Source organism: Rhinichthys klamathensis, unplaced genomic scaffold, assembly GCF_029890125.1.
Source record: "Rhinichthys klamathensis goyatoka isolate OS25496 unplaced genomic scaffold, OSU_Roscu_1.1 h1tg000078l_1, whole genome shotgun sequence".
Lineage (NCBI taxonomy): Eukaryota > Metazoa > Chordata > Actinopteri > Cypriniformes > Leuciscidae > Rhinichthys > Rhinichthys klamathensis.
In genome coordinates this window covers 783711-806227 of record NW_026606620.1, presented here as the reverse complement: position 1 = coordinate 806227, position 22517 = coordinate 783711, and the positions used below count along the sequence as shown (strand labels likewise).

Here is a 22517-nt window from a genome sequence, read left to right as displayed (position 1 = left end):
AACAATAACTAGGGGGCGTGGCTTTTGCGAACGGTCAATTGATTATGGAATTGTAATAATACATTTACCTGACATAATAAATTGTTATATTTGATTATTCTAACAGACTTTGACTTTATTTTCATTGGAGTTAAAAGGAATAGTCAAACATTAACGTATATTTAATGATGCACAGATATCATTGAAAAACCTTTTCATTTTATGGAGTCAGATGAAACGAGTTAATACATAAGATAAAATGTATTGCATTTAATTAAAAATCCCTTTGCCATGGGAAGAGACGGAACACGCGTGAGACCTTCACCTCTAACCGAGTACCGCCATTGGATCGAATTAGACGGCCTTACATTCATAAATTAAAGCTGCAGTAGGGAGTTTTGAGAAAACGTTGACTTAGCCTGAAAATTTGAACAAGCACAACTTACAGGTCCCACCCCCTTGCTCTCTGCTGCGCTACAGCCCTCCCTCCACAGCTCGTCCTCCACAGCGGAGCCTGTCGTGAACGCGCAGGCTAGTAAACAGGGCCACCGATGACGGCGGATAAAAAGTTATATGGCACATTCACTAATAGGGACTAAACATCAATAATATGCTTTACATTGACTATGGCCTGCCCATACTTTGACTACAAACTTGGTCCTCAAATCATTATGTATTTTCCAATAGCCTACATGTAACTTTATAACGTTGCACTCTTTCTATAAGTTATAAATAGCTAGTAAGATAACGTTAATATAACGGTAACTAACATTACAGTAAGTAATTATTCTAGCGATATATAATGCTAGATAAGGTGTGCTAGTACATTACTTCAGCAACATGACAAGCCAGTGAATTAGCAGGTTTCAATTGTTGCTTAGCAGAGTGCGTGGCATTTTATCTACATGTTATGCGGCTAGAGTTTTGACACCGAGTCAACTGTGTAATTCTTTCTTTTTCGCTTGGTTATCGTCATAGGTCTTTTTCCTTTTACCTCTTTGTTTTATGAGCAGGTGTCACTCGAGAATTGGCAGTTTAGGTTGTTTCTCCGTCATTAGCACAGCTGCAGCACGCCGGCAATCTTGAGTTTGAACGACGGCTCGCGCTGTGCAAGAGAGGGGTGTGATCAGCGCGTACACGAGCGTGATTGACAGTGCTAAGACATTCCTCCTGGCTCTGATTGGTTGTTTCTGACCGGGAGCGTGTATTTCTTGCAAATGGCAATAGGACCACTGGGAGGAGCCAGAGGAGCTTGATTTTTACACAGATTATCTGTCTCATATTCTACTGTCAGGACATAATGACAGTTTTAGCAAATACATGTTTTCAAAAGTTACCTACAGGAGCTTTAAATGTGTTGTGAAATTTGCTGTTTGTGTTTTCCCCCCAATATTGCACATTGAAGCTAATATTTTTATCAACAGCATACTGTAATATGTAAAACCCCAGAAACCCAAACCTGTTAAATGTATTCAGAGAGCCAGTGCTCTGTGTGACAGAATGAATAATCCATGAAGGAATCGAGAACAAGGGAGAGAAAGCTGGAGCGAGAGTGAGAGTGTCTGGAAGGATGGAATTGACTCTGATATACAGTATCTTTCCCTTGTAACTGCAGGACTTTAATCTGTTATCAGAGATGCAGAAGAACACCAGAAATCATCTTTTTAGGGTCTTTAGAAGCTGTTTTAAGGTGTTCACACATTCACATGATTTTCAACCTCCTGTCAAAATGCTCTCAAGTCACAGCACTTTACATTCTGCATGGTAGTGGTCTCACTGTGCTTTGAAATAATTATGTAGATATTGTGATCATTCACATCCTGCACATGAGCAATATCCAAAACCGACTGACCAGATTTAGCCGTTTTAACAATATCCTCCTTGGTTGCAAGGAGGATATTGGTCCTTCCATTTTCACTAAAACCCACAAAATAATAAATAAATAAAAATACAATAAAATGGCTAATATTTGCTGACTAATATTTGATTAGTGATTTATTGAATTATGGGCTAGGAATAATGAGTGCAAGATTGGTATGACCACTTGGCCAAAAATGGCATCCACACAATTCGGTATGTAATTGCGTCATGACGAAATGATACAATTGGAAGTTTTACATTCCAGGCACAACTTCACATCATGCATACAAAATATTCAATAAATACGTAATAAGAAAGTTTGAAAAAGTGCGAACAAGCCAATTTTCCTAGGTTTTAAATCAATTCTAAATCAGTTTTGGCCACTACTGTAGAAGTATCATTTCTATCCCAGTTAAGTCAACAACATCACTGCATGGTAGAAAATGGGCGTTACAATAATTCACAAACATACCAATTTTTTATGCCCTTCCCTCACTAACTTCCCTCTGTCTCGTTCACTCGGATGTACGTAATTGCTTACATTGCACAAGTGCCCAATACTGGCGGAACCCTTGCAATGGGTTTAATGGAACACCTTAACCCCTTGATCACTTGAAATCCGCTATGGAGCTTATTTATTATTTACAGTTTTTTTTCCCCCTTATGAATTTGTTTTACGCACCATTTATAGGCCTGTATGTATGCTTGGGCAGTTGGAGAAAATATAAAAACACAAACGAAAGTGATAACAATACAATAAGCTGTGTAAAAAACACTCAACTTAAAGCCACAATATGTAAGATTTTTGTAATAAAAAAAAAATGAAAGTAGCAACTGCAGCATTTAAGCATAATAAGGCCTGGTCCTCCCAGCATTTTTTGCATTGTTTGCCCACTATAGACTGCAGTCAGCTTGCTCTGTTTAGAGCAGAAGAAGCAAAACCTTGAGGACCACACGAGGGAATTTTTAGATCTAGGTTGCCTCACCCACTACCCGAATTACACCAGTCTCAGTGAGCGATCCAAGGCACGCCTGCCCGTGGATGGTCCTCGGGGAAACTTCGCAGCATTCATGGAGTGGGTTCTGGTGAATAATGGATCTCCATTCACCATCTGCCCAGCTGAGGAGGACATCACCGGCCTCACTCCAGACCCAGAGCCCAGCCTGCCACCTCCCAAGCCTCTCACAGACAAGACGCCTGAGCCCGTCACTCCATCGAAAAGTCGGCTTCACCTTGGCTCCTCCCTCCCTCGGCTCCACCTGGGACCATCATCCTCACTGCTCCACCAGGCTCCCTCATCCCTCCAGCTCCACCTTGGTCAGATGTCGCTCTGCCTGCACCGCAGGCTTCCGGGCCTTCAGATATGTTTCGTCCCTCTAGACCTTTTGCTCCGCCTTCCCTCCAGCTCCTTAGTCCCACCGGCTCCGCCTCAGTCCTCTGGCTCGTCGCTGCGGATCTGTCTCAGTCTCCAGATCCATCGGTGTCGCCCGGTCTCATCAGCTCTTCGCCTCCACCTAGGTCTCTACCTCCATCAGCTCCATCTCAGTTTGTCATCCAACTAAATTCATCTGCCAAGTCTCCACTTTGACTCCTCCCTCCCTCGACTCTGCCGCGAGCCTTTGTCCTGGTTGTGCTCTGGGTTCCCACATGCCTCCTCCTGCTCACATCTCCTCTGGCTCCTCTCACTGTCATCATCTCCCTGGTCTCTCCCGGCGTCATCTCCTCCTTCGTCCTACCCTTTGCAAGCCCCCCATCCGCCTCCAGAGACCCCACCCTCACTCCTTATTTGGACTGATTATTACGGCATGGGTTCTGTTTGCTACTTAGTTCCCTAAGTTACTGATTACATTCAACTGTTAATCAGTTACCTTGTTACCTTATCTCTGTATGTTTAAGTCCTCAGTTTCCTGTTTATTGTTCTGTGTCATTTTTACGTGGTTGCTATTTTCTCCCAGTGTTATCTCCTGTGTATTCCTGGATTATTTTTTGGATTATTGGGTTTATTATTAGATTAATTAAACACTGTTCTTTGTTATTTCCTTCTTCGTGCGATTTACTAAAACCACAAACATAACAGACCCCACAAACATTGTGGTCTATGGATCTGCCTGAAGTGTACATATTGGGTGCTTCTCATTTCTTATTTGTGCATCAACCTTTTCTTTTTCTTGCTTCCTTTCCTCGAGTCTCAGCTCCACCCCCCTTAGGATGCGAGGGAAGGATGCAATGAAAGAAAATTAGGACAGAGGAATCAGAAGAAAGCTTATTTGTACATTTGAATATTCTTGATCACTCAATCATCACTTCAAAGCATCATAAACTGAGCTCATGTTTTAAAGTTGGGTTATTTAAGTAATTCATAATAAATGTTAATATAGCAAGATACCCTGTTGAAGCATTTGAGATGTATTTAAACTGCAAAGGTAAAACATAACTTAAAATGATTGTGAAAGATGTAAAGGGGAAGTAGAATTTATATGTGCATAAGGTTTTTTGACAAGAAAGACTTCCTCATAGAATACACCTTTGCATCCGCTAGCTTCCTCACTCCTCGTTCCGCGCCTAATTGTGGTGCAATAAGAGAATTGAGATGTTCTTCAAAATTAAAGTTTTAATTAAAATAAATATATATAAGTTTTGCTTATATCTCACGTCTCAAAACAATACTAATATTAAGTTATTTCAACCAATGAAATCAACAACAAAAAAATGGACATTTAATGCATATTCCCAAACCAACAGCCATCGTTCGTATATATACTTCTTACGTAACCGCTCTTAGTGGCACATTGGAGGCACAGAGGATGTCTACTGTGATTTTTTAGTCTCTAGTTGCATAGACAAGGGACAGGCCCTTCAAACACAATGCAGTGTTGCTTTCACATGACATAATCCTGTGGGACAGGCATTTGTGCATGTGTGTGTGTGTGTGTGTGTGTGTTGGATTAGAGCTGCTAACTGTGCCAAAAAAGAAAGACTGTAGCCTGATGCACTGCATAGACCAGGCATCTCCAAATAGCGGACCGAAGACTAAATAACTGCAGCACCATTTTACTGTTTCTACAGTTTAAAGTGAGTAGCGTGTCAAAATAACAGAGTTATTCACACCACAAGCGCTCAGGGCGGTTTAAGGAAATGATCATTCAGAACCATATCCTCTAATATTTTTTTTCTAGAGCCAAACACGCTTTTTTCAAGCCCCTTCCGCTCTGTGCGCATTGTTTCTATCTCGTGCTAAAGACACAAAGCGATACAATACAAGAGCTACAGACAAAGTGGTAATTTTCACAACAGACACGGTGAGCAAAATAATAGTTATTTTTATGTCATACATACAGTATATGACTCCGACCGTTCAAACCGTTTGAAACAAAACATGTTTAAAAAAAAAGTTTTTATCTACATTTAGCAATAGGCCTGTTTACCAGCATGTTAAGAGCATTTCATAATAAAAGAAAATTTAATTGGGAAAATGATTTGTAGATGGCAAGGAAAGACAATTAAAACCTTGAAATTTCTAATTAACTTTGTTTTATGCTCATAATGAGAGCATTTTGATTATTATGTACATTGTTTGTTTTTAGTAGATACTTATTTTAAGCAAAATATAAAATGGTCCAGACTTCAAGAGGAAAACTTAAATCCCCATACAGTATCTTTTATCAGTCACATGGCATTCTGCCATGAATGGGTATCTAAATGTAAAAATAAAAATAGCCTGATAAAACATCTGATCTTACCTTTTAATGTTCATATCCAATTGGACTCAACTGATAAAATATTATAATTTTTTTATTATCATTTATTTATTTTAATTCTCAGACACTAATGCTTTGGCATTATCCAATATCCTCATCTTTGATTAATATTTTGACTGTTTACAATATATATATATATATATTAAATATATATATAACTATTCCAAAAAATGGAAATGAAGACCTCTGATGCAAAAGCCTCTAAAAGCCAACTCTGTCAAAAATGAGATAATAATATTGAGTGAATGCTCTCCGCACATTGTATACGTTCATCAAATACTTTCACTTCAAACTCACTAAATCCCAGCCTCAGCCCTTTCAGAAATACCGGGTAGAAACCTATACATAGGAGCCTGATAAAAATGTTAATATTAAACAAAAACTTTAGATGGACTTAGAGGCTTTTGCATCTTTACCTCTTGGAACTTTTATTAAATATCCCTGGCATAGACTCTGCCGCTCACTTTTTAGATCAACCAACCAATCAATAAAAGACCAGCCCATGGACCATCCGATCATCAGCCAGTTCCAACTAATCAATCTGCCTCCATACTGAACAATCTGAGGTCACTGCATGCTATGATGCCCATAGACTGCAATTGTGTGGTTCAAATCAATTTGACACACCAAAGGCATGTGAAGTGTTATAATCGAAACTTTACATGGACGTTTGAACATTGAGAACACAGGCAGAAGAAATTAGGAGCAGGGTAAGGAAGAGGAAATGGTTTTGTTGTAACAGGACTGAGGTGCAGAAAGCTGAGAAGAGAGGTCTGCATAGCAGCAAATTTCACTGGGTCACCACCAGCTCTTCTACTGCAGCCGTGGCACACCGCCACCGCAATAAAACATTTACAAGCCCTCAACCAGCACACAAATACACACACATAGCATCAAATACAACTATGGGTAATTGCACATTCACACTCCACCCATAAACACATACATAGCACACAATGAGGACTTCAAAGGGAAAGCCTCTGCATTTGGGTGTTTTACAGCAGTCTATAGTGTAGAAGATTCATGTTTCCGTTCCATTTGGATATTAACATTCAGGATTGAATTGAAAATGCTTTTTTTAATTCCTGATTTTGAATTAACGTAGCAAACAGGATACAGAATTATATTTAAATTCTAAGGGAATTAAGAAATTCATAAAAGGAATTGAAATTCAAAGAAATTCATTAAACTGTCATTTTTAACTAAAAAAAGCAAAGTTTATCAAAACAGATTTTGAATGTTGGCTTTTTAAAAAAGAAAATTAACAAGTGCTAAAGTTTAAAGGTTTAAAGGCCTATATAGACAGAGAGATAGATAAACATAAAAACATAAACATCAAAATCAAATCAGCTTAGCAAGAGGCAGCCATTAAATTCCACTTTACGTTAAAAATCAACATCGACACTCAGACTTACTGTCATGAGCATACGGGAATATTTATTAGCTGTCAAACCTAGATCCTTTTACAGTAAAATGCAAATGAGCTCTTTGACATGCCAACTAGCGAGTGAAGTGTTGACACTATTTCCAATGGTGTGATAAGCCACATCTATATCTATATGTTCTAGCTGCTATTGCTGCTATGACCATAAAAAGCATGTTGAGCATGATAGAGCTGGATTCTAAAAGTGATTCTTAAGGATTCCTTTACTCATAGGACAGGAAGCATCACACTTTACTGCAGAACACTAAACTCATTGCAGAAAACAATAGAATAGAATAGAATAGAATAGAATAGAATAGAATAGAATAGAATAGAATAGAATAGAATAGAATAGAATAGAATAGTCTCATCTAAAAAATAATAATAGTATGTTTTCCAGAAATAGAATAGAACAGCTTATCTCCTAAAAGTAAAATCAAATAAAGCATGCATTGTGAATGGTTCATACCTTTTCATATGGATCAGAGTCGTAGTTGAGGCCTATGCCACAATCATCTGTGATTTCAGACAAATCTTCATCATCAAACTCCTCCAGACTGATGTCATGAGCCGGCCTGCAGACAGAAACACAAAATAATGAATATGCCAGTTCTCGTACTATTCAAAAGGCTCATTAATGAAATCATGCATTTCTTGAAATCAACAGGTTTGTGTGAGGGTTAGGTTTAGGCATAGGAATTTAGAAAATATCACCTCTGTATAAAAAAAACATCTACAGTATGAGATGTGGTGGCTAATATAGGGAGACCAATGTGTGTGTGTGCAGTGTTGGGGGTAACTCATTACAAATAACTTGAGTTACGTAATGAGATTCCTTTTTCAAGTAACTAGTAAAGCAACGTGTTACTTGAAAAATTTACAACAAAATATCTGAATTACTTTTTCAAATAAATAACGCAAGTTTCTTCTCTTTTTTACTTTCTTTACTTTACTACTTGTCCCCATGTTGAGACAAATCGAAGTGCAGACCGTTGTGTGTAAACATGGTGGTTATTGTAGTTCTAGACTAAATGTGAGCGTGCATTTACTCATCTCACTTGCACACAAAAAATATATTCCTTAAAATGAATAAAATCAGTGAAATGCAGAATCAGAATCCTATGCAAACCTCCTAAATATATTAAATAAAACATACATTTTTATGCATTTAATCTCCTGACCTTCGATGATTCAGTTAAACCATAAGCAAAAATTACTATTGATTTTTTGTTTTTATTGGAAAAGTAAGTGTTAAACATTTTCTCCTGCATCTTATTCTTCGTCTATACAGACAGAGTAACAACAGAGCTGAAATATTTGCTTGAGCTGCGCCCTCTACTGTACAAGCGTGAATTAGCATTTCCTTCAGCCTGAGGCTTATTATTTCACTTTGGGGTAAAAGGGTCTTTATATTTGCCCCAAAAAATAACTGTTAAAAAAAAAAAAAAAAAAAGCCCAGCCCAGGTGGAAAAAAAGTAATGCAAAAGAAATGTAACGCATTACTTTTCTAAAAAAGTAACTAAGTAACGCAATTAGTTACTTTTTAAGGGAGTAATGCAATATTGTAATGCATAACTTTCCCCAACACTGTGTCTGTGTGTCTGTGTGTGTGTGTGATCTGAAATATGAGCTGCCACAACTACCTAAGCCTCTTAGGTCACTAGCCTAAGAAATCCACAAGGTCACTCAGACTCTACGGTATATGCACACACACATGTTCACATAAACACATACACATAACACCAGCTAGGGCATGGCCATCACACCTTATTTTCTTTCCTCCACCATCCCCGTTCATTATTTATAAGTGGGTCAGCATGGGTTAGCATGCTGCTAAATAAGGCCAGCCTCTGTTTTGCCTCTGCATTGGCTCAGCAAAATGCTATAACCCGGATTCTGGTGTATGCTAGCCGCTAACACAGGGAAGATTTCATCTTAGCTGAGCTCCACTCGGTTGACAGCAGTGCTGCAATGCAGCTTAACAGTCAGAGCGTCACAATCACAAAGATCTGTAATGTATGGAGGATCCAAGACAGAACAAGAAAAAGAGGAGGAGGAGAGAGGCTTGTTTACTGGGTGCACTTGTCTGAAATTTTTTATATTTTTTTAAATAGAAATCTGGATTCAGAAGAAATGTTTTAATTGAATCATGCCTAATATTTTTATTTATTTATTATTTTTACAAATTAGTCCACTAATATTGAACTAATATTGTTTAAAACTCCCAGGCCTTGTGTGAATTTTAGTGACAGACATGGTTAGAAATGTTTTCATATTTGAATATATTAATACATGATTTTGATAATGTAATTTTATAAAGACATTATAAACATTTAAATAGATTAAAAGAATGCAAATTTAGTAAATTGTCATTTAAAAGAGAAGCAGTTCTCTCGAGATTATTTTGGTTTCTGATCCCTTGTGTGTAAGGCTATGCCATTCTGTAAAGCAATATCATCTATTCACATCATAAACAGCTTTATGTGGGCAAACATGAGTTATAATGTGATGAAATACTTCCTGAACGTAGCATTTACTCAATTGTGTTGTTTTAGTCTTTTAATGTATTCTGTGAGCATTTCTCTGCTGGCACTAATATCCTTTTACTCACAAGGCTTATTGAATCACATTTGTCAATAATGAGTCATTTTGTTCTAGGTTTCTATGAATGTTCATGTTATTCCTAGCTTTTGTGTCAAAGGTCAAAACTGCTGAACTCATGACAAACTATGCTGCCAAAAATGTTACCAGCCATCTTCTAAAAACCATACACAATTTCATTAATAAAGTATACCTCCAAAAATAATGCTATCTGGATTAACCTGTATTTAACATATGAAGTCTTATCAAACTCTTAATGCCAGAAGTCCTACTATTATGGCGGCCAGTCCTCTTTTTTTACTTTTTTGTTATGGTGTAAAAAAGCAAGCAAAAATGGTAAAATAGTATTCAGGTTTTTGTGGTGTGATGTACTGTAGGCTATAAGTTGCTGTCTAAACCTGCTGAGCTGTGATCATTCAGGCAGTGAAGTGGCTTTTGTAGAAGTGGACACCACCAAGTATTAGGGTCAAATGTACTGGGCTCCAGTCAGCTCTCACACCTAGGCCTACTTGTTTAGTCACATTTCTGCGGGCTTTTTCTGCTCTTCTGACTATATGATACACATGAATGATTTCAATTGACTAAATCTGATTTCATTTTTAATCAACTATACAGGTGCAAGGCCTATTTCGCTACTGTTGTCAGAGTTTAGGCTAGAAGATATTAGCAAACAGTGCTTCAATTATTTATTTGGAGGTATATTAAAATGTTATTCGATAAAACAAAATTAAATATAAAAAATGTATGTCTATGTCTAATTTAGAGATACAACATTTTGTCATCTGCACTGTAAAATGTTTTGTCATGACATTTTATTTGATAAAAAAAAAAATACATACACTGAATCAACATGACAACATTAAATGATGTCAATCAAGTCAGCAAGATAGACACAGCCCTAAAAGCTAACCAATGCACATATTTACTTGGTTCATGGTTTGTCATAAACTAAAACAAAAGATTTTATTAAAAAAATCCACTGTGGAAATCTTTTTGTGACAGTGTCCTGCGTGCTGATGCACAGCACAAGGGAAATCAAGTGTAGAATCTCATCATGTGTGCTGACCTGTGGGTCAGATTCCAGATGAACGGACAGGAGACGGGCTGGTGTAATCAGGGATGCCAGACACTCGCACCTCCCAGCAGTAATTGGCAACCCTGATTCTAATAGAGCACAACAGAACCAAAACGGAAAGGTAAACTACTACTAACTCTTTCCCACCTCTCAGATAACAAAGGGTGAACAAAAGGTGAACATTAATCTGGGTGGTTTTTCCATGCTTCTAACAAGCTGCGTTTGCTTTTTCCGTGACATCTAGTACACAGCAAACTGCAACCAAATTAACTATTTGACTTTTTTTAAAAATATATTATGACAGAATAGTATTTCAAGTAGTATGCTACAGTATGTAAAATAAAATAACTAAATAAATATCAATATGATTCAAAGTGGAATTAAAGGGTCAGTTCGCCCAAAAAATGAATATCACACGCATGTGTTGTGTTGCTCACATGAACAGCATCAGAGACTGACACGGAAGAGAGGAAATTATTGAATAAAGTCGTTATTTTTGTTTTTTTGGCGCACAAAAGTATTCTCTTCACTTCATAACATTAAAGTTGAACCACTGTAGACCCATGGACTATTTTAACGATGTATGTCTTTACTACTGTACCTTTCTTGAAAGTGGTAATAACGATGCAGTCTATGGGGGGTCAGAAAGCTCTCGGATTTCATCAAAAATATCTTCATTTGTGTTCCGAAGAAAACCGAAGGACTTATGGGTTTGCTTTGGAACGACATGAGGGTGAGTAAATAATGACAGAATTTTTCTTTTTGGGTGAACTATCCCTTTAACTAATTTACTGCAATTATCAGAGTGTGAAACAAGTATTCAAAAAAATTGCGTTTTAATCTGGATTCATATACAACATGTCACATGGTTCAGCATAGCAATCCCAGAGTTTGGAAAGGCTTTAAAAATGTTCAAGATTCTTAATGCTTCCAGAAAAGAAATAATATGTCTCTAACCTCTGTCAACCTGCCATCCTGATCAAAGCATCATTTACAGGGATTTCAGCGCTGAACATATAATTCTACATGAGTCTCTAATGACCTTCCCATGAGATGAAACATGGGAGTGCGTAAATAATCCCACATACACAAGAAAAAATGTCAAGGATCCAGACAGTGGATTGTGTGCTTTGAGGAAGCGTTTTAATAAGCTTCTGTTTAATCACTGAAATATCAGAGGATTTAAAAGAACGTCACTCCTCTGAGCTAGTCAACCAAAGCATGTGTGAATATGTGTGTTTGGGGTCTAATGCCGGGACACACTTAACGACTAGCTGAAACATTCTAAGACTGAACTGAACACACTAACAGACTGTTTCCAACGACTGGAGCAGATTTTAAACACCGACTGTGAACACCGACTGAACACAGCTGTCTCTGACTCGGTGCGTTTGGGCATGATCAGTCGTAAGTATAAATTACATTCATAATCGGCCTTACAGTCGTTAAAGTGTGTCCCCAGTTTAATGCCACTTTAATCTGGCTGGCTAAATCCAAATTATACCTTACACATTTAAATGTTGATGTCTCCAAAAAAAAAAGGAGGAAAAAAAAAGAGATCTACATCTCCATTTCAGCAGGTCTCTGTCTCTATTCACAGTGCATGCTCAGATCTAAACTGTGGCTTCACTGCAGACAGTACAGGAGCTCCTGGGAGAAGCTATGCTCTAGATTCAGAACCACTCTGTGATATTAGTTACAGACTCACAGTGATTCATGAATTATGAATGAGTAGAAAATAAAACAGATCTAGCAACAGGGATAGTAATGGGATGCATCTACAAACACATTTAGCTTTGGAAATTAACCTACAGTATCTTTGCTGTCGGTTAATGATGTTCATTTAAAGTAGTTTTACCTCATTACAAGTGTTTTATACAAAAATTGTATTAAGTAATCATACTTTTGACACAAATAATTTTTAAATAATCTATTATTATTAGTGCTGTAAAACCGATGAATTGCGATTAATCGTATCTAACATAAAAGATTATGTGTGTGTATTATATATATATATATATATATAAACACTCACTAACAGCATAGCAAAGCCATAGCAACCACACAGAACACCCTGTTAACTTTAAAAAAAAAGTTGCATAGTCCAGCTTTGTGTTCAAAATTTATATAATAAGCGAGTACATCATGAATCCATTTTCCAAACTGTGTTTTTGTCTTATCCTGAATCACTAAGGTACACCTTGAGTGTTTATATTCGGACTATTTTAGACCGGTCGGGTCGCCATTGTAGCTCCGGCTACAATGTTCTTCCGCAAGACGCATGCAGTTTTCTGCATTAACCGCTAGAGTGCCAAAAGTTACATACTGCAGCTTTAAATGCTATGCATAAAAACACCCTAGAGGAAACAGTATTGCAACATGCAAAATACGCTCACAACCACCCAGAACAGCCTAGTAACTACATTTCTATGTACAAAAACACTCATAATAATTTAACAATGACACTAAAACCAGCTCAGAGCACATTAGCAACAACATAGCAACGTCCTGGCAACCACCCACAACAACTCAGCATTGTGGAGGAAAGTTTGTATGTTACATGTGCAAGCATGACTCACATCTAGTAATCTTTGCGAAGCATGTGTTCTGTTGATGAGGATTTTTTTATTTTTAAATCAATTAAGAAGGTGCGAGTGATAGACAAGGTCATTAACTGTAAATCACGACTACAAAAAGACAAAAAGGTTTCAAATGCACGATTGCTCCCCATGATCGTCTGTCTTCCAAAGCCCAATTTTACTCTAGTCTTCCAGGCAACCAACAGTTGGCCCTTCCAAACCAGTTTATCCTTATTACGAAAGATGGGGTATTTTTCATGCCCTGGGGATGCACATAAGCTGCCAATCATTGGCTGTTGCCATAGTAGCTGTGCTGTGCAAGGGGTGATGTCACACCATTAACAGAACACCACTGAGGCACAAGGCAGGTTAAGTAGGGTGAGGTCATCTCTGCAGCTGTCACCATGACAACACATCCCATCAGAGATGGACTTAATGTGCTGAATCATGCATCTAGTCACTAGCTGATTTGTTTTCAAACAATGGTAACTTCTGGATCGTTGCATGCACTGAAAATGCAATTCAATTCAAATGCAATAAAGAGAAAGTCTGATTAATGTGGGGAGCTTCTCATGTGAATAAAATAATAATAATAATCAGAAACTATTTTAACAGTGATTCTCAAAATAATTTAGACCCTTCAAACCGTTATTTTCTCACCTCTAAGACAAAGAGAATGAACTGAGAAATGAGGGACACTAATAAAGCAAAACCTCAGGAAACCCAGCGCTTGACTGTATGTATCTGCATTAATTATGAGGAAAAGACAGAACAGTAAATGAGGAGAGAGAGGGAGAGAGAAATGTGCAAGATGTAAAGGTTAGATGGGTCATGAGAGATTTTGTAAAAGACTGGATAAAATTGTTGGGAAAAGGACAAAGGATAAAACCTCTGAGACGTGTCTGTGTGGGTGTGTATTTACATTTAGAACATGGATCTATAGAATAGCTGATTCTGATTGCATTTTTCTATCAAATATGGTAATATACATACACATAAGCATATACATGTACAGTGTTTCTCCAATCAAACATGAATTCAACTTGTTTACTTGTCGTCAGTGTATCTTCAGCAGAGTGTCAATTTAAATCCAAGTCATACACCATTCAAAGATTTGTTACACTTCACGCAGTTCACAAACTATTTCTAAGGGCATCATGTGACAACAGACCAGAAATCTCTGCCAACACACTTCTCCTCCTCTACTTCTCTTCTCCTCCAGTAATGAAATTACGTCTCGTGACTCACAGCACTAGCTGAAATTTAGTTAAGGTGAACCTTTCACCACAATTAATATTCTGATTAGACATGCTTATTACACCACAGGTAGGTCACATAATATTCTCAGATTTTTGTTATATATACGATGTGAGAAATTCACGCGACTACCTCTTATTAGCATTCTAATCCTATTTTAAATTCCTTTCTAATCTTCAAAGAATCTTGAAAAAAAATGATCAGTTTCCACAAAATATTAAGCAGCATCACTGTTCAGCATCACAAGAAATGTTTTTTGAGCAGCAAATCAACATATTGATTTCTGAAGGATCACGTGACACTGAAGACTGGAGTGTTGATGCTGAAAATTCAGCTTTGCAATCACAAGAATAAATTACATTTTAAAGTAAATTGAAATAAAAAACAGTTCTTTTGAATTGTAATGATATTTCACAAACTTAATCTTTTTACTGTATTTTTGATTAGATAAATGCAGTCTTGGTGAGGATTTTATTTTTTTAAACTTACCTACCCCAAGCTTTGAAATGGTAGTGTATATGCCATTTACACAAGTACTACTGCACTAATAACAGTGACATCATTACTGCCTTTTGTTTTTACCTACTAGATCAGACTTCTCTCACAACCAAGTTATATTCTTACTGAAACCAAGCAGATGTTGACAGCAAAACACAGAACATTCATTTTCAAAAGCTGCTACGACGTGCACGCACACAAATATTTTAATAGTATTTCTGTATTCTAAAGGGAGCAGCTGTAGACTTACATAAACAGCTTAAGGAGAGGTTGATTTTATTGGTGTATAGTTCACAGCATTAGTATATTTGTGTTATGTGTCTCTTTATGTCCCTATATGCTGTGTCTATCTGAGAAAGCTTAAACCTGCCCCTAAACCTAGCCATCACAGAAAACGTGTCACATTTTTAAATTTTCAAAAAACATGATTTTGTATTATTTAAGCTAAATAATAATCTGTTATATAAGCGGTTTTCCTCATGGGGACTAAAAAAGGTCACCACAAGGACAAGGATTTCAGATATTCCATCTTTGTGGGGACATTTTGTCCCCATAACGTAAGTTTTACCTGAAATACACACTCGCACGCGTGTACACAGAGACACAGACAAATAGTATAAGTACACTGAACTACACGTTCCCAGAGAAATGGGAAATCCTTTCACCTGTGTACTAATGTTCCACATTTTTTCATTTTTAGTCTATTCTTTAGTCTAATCCTTTTTTATTCTGTAAATTCTGTTAAATAGAGTTAGATAATTTTAAATTTTGTTTGGTAATTTAAAAAACATACATATGCTGCATGTGCATCTAAATTAACTGGTTTTATTCAAGTGAAATACATTTAACATTACTAAAAATCCACTGGACTACATTAGGCTACACCAACAACAAAAGTAATTTAAGGACAAGATAAAAAAATCTGCACATGTCCACTGTTGCATACACTGTGATACGAAAGGGATGCTCCACCCAAAAATGAAAATTCTGTCATCATTTACTCACCCTCAAGTTGTTGCAAACCTGTATGAGTTTCTTTCTTCTGCTGAACACAAAGGAAGATATTTTGAAGAACGATTGGAACCAAACAGTTGTTTGGCACCATTGACGACATAGTAGAAAAAATAAATACTATGGAAGTCAATGGTGCCAAAGTTCCAATCGTTCTTCAAATTTTTGGGTGGAGTATCCCTTTAAGTAAATGCATGTCACAGAAAATCCAACTGATATACTTTAATAATCACAGAGAATACACACAGAAGAATACTGGCATTAACACATAACATAAGACGAGAACTGACAAGGAACTGAACAGAACAGGGAGTATATTTACACATAGTTAACAAGGGAACTAAATGAACAACAGGTGAATATAATCAGTAACTAAGGGAACTAAGGCTGCGTTTACACTTGGCATTAACATGCGACCTGTATCCGGATGTTGTCCACATACACATTGAAAAGACAAGTGTGTTACGCACTTCTGATCGGAATGTTATCCGGTTGTTATGTAGGTAGAGGACGCATTGTGATCGGATCTCAGTAAACGCAATGACATCATGACTTTGCGTAAACATACACGCCACTTTCAATTCAAGTGGCGTGTTATCTATACGCATTTTGAGGTATCCGCGTGTATGTCCACGCCGAAATCTTTTGCGTGTATGTCTACGCCATTAAATGTCCGAGTGATTCCGCGTGTATGTGTACGCCGTTAAATGTCCGAGCGAAACGAAGCAAAATCTATATCTACATCTGTGGAGCGATATTTCTTTTCCTAGGATGGTAGGAGAAGACTCATAAATGGTATTAACCCCAGTGACGGGTAGGTTTAGGGACGGGGTTGGGGTAGGTCATATATTTATATATACATAATACAGTAATATAACGTTAAGTCAAAGGCGTTGATAAACACGCTGAAAAGCGATTATGCGTGTTGATAGCACGCCAAAAATGAAAATACGAATTGGCGTGTCATACATACGCCATTTCATGAGATCAGTCTGTCCAGCCATTGTGTCTGCATTCACAGGTGGACGTCATATAAATCCTCGCCCTGCAGTCTCCCCACGTGGCTGTCAGAAAATAATGGCCAGACGCAGTTTAGACAAGAAATTAAACTTATTTGAACCTTACAATAAGCGTCAATCTTTAAAACAGTTTATTTAGACTTAGGCCTACATGATAGTATGTAATCTTACATTTTTCATTTTAATTGTGCAAAATTATCTGAACGAGGCGACCGCCTGTACAATCACAGTCAGTCATAAGATCTTAATGAAGAGCTGCACGCTGCTTTGCCAGTGGAATAATCGGAATCGGATTTTTTAAAATGTTGAATAATTTAAATAATTAATTTAACTATTATGCAGGAAACAGAAATCCGATCGGTTATCCAGATACAGAGGCTATGTGAACAAATGTAAAGGCGCCATGTCCTGATTGGCTAATGATCCGATCTACGTGATCGGATCACTGTGATCGCATGTTAATGCCAAGTGTAAACACACCCTGGAAGGGTAAACATGAAACCAAGACACATGAACAAAAACTCAATTAAAGACATAACCCTGACATAACCAAGGTGGCGTCGGAGAGAAGATGGAGCCTGGTGGAGCCCGAGCGATATCCACGGCGGAACTGAGGGGGCGCTGAGCCAAGGTGGAGCCGATGGGCCTGTGTTGAAGCCAGGGGATCCGTCTCGCAGAGCTTGGCTGGTTGAGGGGAGACCCGAGTCGGAGCTAGAGAGTTAGTGAGAGACTGTGGGGGGGGGGGTGGAGCCAAGGAGCTGCACACCACCAGCGAAGCAGGTAAGTCCTTGGGTCTGAATGGAGGCACAGGAGACAACGGGGTGGGCAGGCAACAGGGTGGGACTGGGTCATCTAATATATTCTTTGGAGTAGATACTGGGGCTGGTATAAGGGTGGGAGCTGGCTTTTCTGGGAAGTTAAAGGGTTAGTTCACCCAAAAATGAAAATTCTGTCAGTAATTACTCACCCTCATGTTGTTCCAACCCCGTAAGACCTGCGTTCATCTTCGGAACACGAATTAAGATATTTTTGATGAAATCTGAGAGCTGGATCACTCCTCCATAGGCTTCTTCAGGGATTGAACTTGCCGGCCTCGAAAAGTTATTAAAGACATCGTTAAAATAGTCCAAGTGACTACAGTGGCTCAATCTTAAGTTTATCAAGCGACGAGAATACTTTTTGTGCGCAAAAAAAAACAAAAATAACGACTTTATTTCAACTATTCATTTCCTTCTCTGTGGGCCTCGAGTCAGTTCACTAGTGTAATAGCGTAAGCTTCTGTTCTGTTCTGCACATGACCAGCGTCGGCCAATAGTGAGCCTGCGTGTGACGTAGCTCTACGGAATCACACTACGTTAACTGACTAGAGGCCCAAAGAGAAGGACATGAATAGTTGAAATAAAGTCGTTATTTTTGTTTGTTTTTGCGCACAAAAAGTATTCTCGTCGCTTGATAAACTTAAGATTGAGCCACTGTAGTCACTTGGACTATTTTAACGATGTCTTTAATAACTTTTCGAGGCCGGCAAGTTCAATCCCTGAAGAAGCCTATGGACTATTATGGAGGAGTGATCCAGCTCTCAGATTTTATCAAAAATATCTTAATTCGTGTTCCGAAGATGAACGAAGGTCTTACGGGGTTGGAACAACATGAGGGTGAGTAAATACTGACAGAATTTTCATTTTTGGGTGAACTAACCCTTTAATGAGCCAGATCTCCTCAAATGACTCAGGAGAGGACTCCCTCCATACCGCAGACTCTGTGGTTGACCTGAGAGTAGGGTCCTGCCTCAGGAAGGAGGGGGCTTCCAGCTCTAGCTCTGGGACAAACACGATAGCTGGCTCTGGCTCCATGGTGGGAGGCGGGTTCTGGCATCGGTGTCAGGTCTGCGTTGGAAGATCTCTCATGGCCTCCGGGACAATGGATCCTGTCTACGTGCAGGGGAGTCGGAGTCGTCAAAAACTTGGCGAAAGGACGGTGAACCTCCCCCAACAGCAGCATCTGGCCGAGGATATCGTCCATCCCGCTCCAGAAGAGATGTTTGAGAGTTTCATTGTCCCAACGCGCCTCGTTGTAGAGTTGCAGAAAGCCCTCCACATATTCCACCAGAATACAAACAGGAGAATACTGGGACTAACACCACATCACATAAGATGAGGAACAGACACGGAACTGAACAGAACAGGGAGTATATTTACACATAGTTAACAAAAGAACTAAATGAACAACAGGTGAATGTAATCAGTAACTAAGGGAACTAACTATAGCACAATAAAGACTGAAAGGGTAGACATGAAACCAAGACACATGAACAAAAACACAACTAAGGATATAACCCTGACATCCACTTTCTACAGTATATTTTGTCATTTAAATACTTTTTCGCACTATTTTTTGTATGCATCTATAGTCCTACTCCAAATGCTTTAGCTATACAAAGCATTTGTGACGCCAATCATGCACATTTAACCTGACACTGACAACTGAGAAACTGAGAAACAGAGACAGAGAGTGTGCAATGTAAACCTTTTTTTAAATCGTGCCAGTAAATCTACTTCATTCTTAGAGGAGAGGGACTGTGTTTTTCCTCTTCATTAAAATATCATCCTGGTGCATTAGAGAATGCAAACTGCAGCCCATAATTTCTACTCTAAGAAATGACAGGTTTATGGGAGGACAAAGAGAGGATACGAATCCATTGTAAAGTAAACGATGAGAGAAAAAGGGTAAAAGTAGACTAAGAAAAGAACAGCTGGAAAATAAGCAAAGAGGTACATCAGTTTGAACTGACAACAAAACCATCATGTTCAAAACCTCACTTCCCTGGCCTCAAGAGGCGCATTAGCGACATACGCTAGAGGCTGAGATCTTTAACGTCCTTATTAGTGTGCTTGCCTCCCGTGCCAGAAACATCTGTTTCAGAGCAGTGCGAGTAGAACCGGAGGGGTTACATTGCATTGGTGCCGTGACCCGGATGGGAGTGAGGCTTACGGGGTTGAGTGTAACGGAGGCCAGCTAGTAAAGGGCTGTGCAGGTAAATCTCACTGCACTGGCCTCAAGAGGCACACTAGTGGCTGACGTTAGAGTCTGCGGTCAACTCTTTTGTAGACCGCCCAATGAATGACAGTTCATTTTCATTTTCTCCATGGCAGTTATGACCTACTGGTCTTCCTGTCACACTGTCATCTAGTGTATTAGTGTATTAGCGTCCTTGTTAGCGCACACACCTTTGAGAGGTAACAAGGACGCTAAAGAGTAGAATACGGCTCAGAGCAGTGCGAGTAGAATCTGAGGGCTTACATTTACAGCCCATGCAGTTGAAATCACCTGCCCTTTTCCAGCACATGATTGACGCTTGACCTGAGATGATCGGACTGTCAAATGTGATGTAACCCACCAGACCCTTTTGATTTATTCTGCTGGATGCTGAAGGATTATTCGAATGTTTTATTTCTGCTCACATATACTGATGCTGTGCAGGAGGTAAATTTAGTTTAGTATGAAGGTGGAAGGATTACTCTCTCCGTCTGTCTTTGTGTTTGTTGTGACTAAATATTCCCTGTGAGCAAACATCACCTTTATTTCAGGAATAAAATGTGATACATATTGCATACCCTTACACTAAAACACTAGATGACAGAGTGACAAGTGGACCAGTAGGTCATACATGCCATGAAGAAAATGAAAATGAACTGTCCCTCATTGGGTGGTTGTAGCCAAGTTAAGCCAACTATTTCCCTTCATCTTTATTAAATCTAAACCATACTTAATTTACTGCACCTCAATTAAATATTTACATTTAGCAGTTTAATCAAAAGAGTACCATATATTTTGTTAAATTTAATAATCTAATAAATAATCCAACAAGCTAACAAAAGGGAGTTAAAATGATTTCAATAGTTTAAAATTATTATACGTTTTAATGCACCAACAGTAGCTGAAAGCAATTTGCATTTCTACAGTATTCAAATTTTTTTATAAAATAACCTAAAATGCACTTAATGCGGTAACATCTAAATTAACTTATTTTATTAAAGTGAAAAATATTATTTAATATAACTGAATTGACCTGACTATTGTGTTACACCAATGAAAGTCATTTTAAGTGTCAGGTCAGATAGAAACTCCTTATAGAAGCAACTGCAATTTTTACATTGAAACAGAACTGAGAATATATTGTTTTCAGAATGTGATGTGGCTCCATTCATCCATTTAAATGACTAATACTTGGTACATTGTACTAGGTACATTCACATGTCAAGAATTATTTACTAGCCAAGTTAACGCAATATGCACAGCACATCAAACTTTTAATGAACATCTACCCTCTTACCCAATACAAAAAAGTGTATTTAAAAACAATCCATTATACGCTACTCATGGATGGTAGTAAATTATTGCATAAAGTGACAGAAGAATGAGGTAACAACTTACATTACACATAAATGCCCATATTAGATGTTAGTTATTAAGAATTATTAAAGCATAATACCAATAACAATGTGCAATTACATGCAGCTCCACAACACAATTATGTACTGTTCATTAGTATTACTCACCACTATATAATTACACAATTGTGGGAACACTGTAATGTGTCATCAAACATTAAAATGCAGTTATGAGCATCACAACAGGGCGTGGGCCTTTCCAGTATGCCAACTATCTCAGAGAGGATGCGTCAGGCAATGACATGCCAGGGGGGGAGAAAAAATCAATTGTCTGTCCTTTGCTCAATATCATGCACATAAGTGCATTATTTTACATACACGCATACGTGCAAAAATAAATAAATAAATAAATTAAAAAAAACAACAACAAGGGCGTTATTGTTAATCCTCATTAACAACACAAGGATGCTGAGCATCACTTCTTGCGGATGCTGATGCTGAATTCTGGATGTGTTTGAGGACATTACATATACATAAACAGCGCATGTGGTCACATATGACCAGTTTATATAAATAAAAATGCCAGAAGAAGAGGAAACCCCGCGCATACTTGAGAGAAATACTGCGCGTCTTACCTGCATCCCGGAGGAGAGAGGGAGTGGAAGGTGGAGAGAGAAAACATCTCTGCCCTGTCCGCCATCTTCTTAGTGACTCAAAAACAGAGACTGCAGATGCAGATGTCCGCAGCCCATCCACAGACACTGGAGAAGCGGATATTAAATATGATCTCGCTTTATTCTCTCTCCTTTTCGGCCACACTGACTGCTAACGCCCGCTGGGAATCAAAACATCAAAACGGTCCAATCGGTGATCCAAAGAAATGAGAGTCAGATATATAGAGCACACACAGGTGGCTATGTATTGATATCGATTATCTTCTGTTTTAGTCACACACCTGCTGATAAACCAGTGCGCTCTTTGGCGTGATCTGCGCGCATCTGATGATGCTGATGCTGATGAGGGAGGGAGGCAGAGGCGCGTGCATGCGATCCCATAGAAATAGAA

At 38.3% G+C, this 22517-nt stretch overlaps 1 protein-coding gene across 1 annotated transcript in view; it reads right to left on the bottom strand.

The window, feature by feature from the left end:
* Positions 1-22494, bottom strand: part of mapk8ip2 (mitogen-activated protein kinase 8 interacting protein 2) — a 36434-nt gene extending 13940 nt beyond the window's left edge. Inside the window, exons 1-2 of the mRNA XM_056251193.1 lie at positions 22088-22494; positions 7491-7596 (exon numbers count right to left, since the gene is read on the bottom strand). Coding sequence (XP_056107168.1) covers positions 7491-7596; positions 22088-22152 — 171 coding nt within the window. The 5' untranslated portion in view covers positions 22153-22494. The remainder of the gene's footprint in view (positions 1-7490; positions 7597-22087) is intronic.
* Positions 22495-22517: the final 23 nt, after the last annotated feature.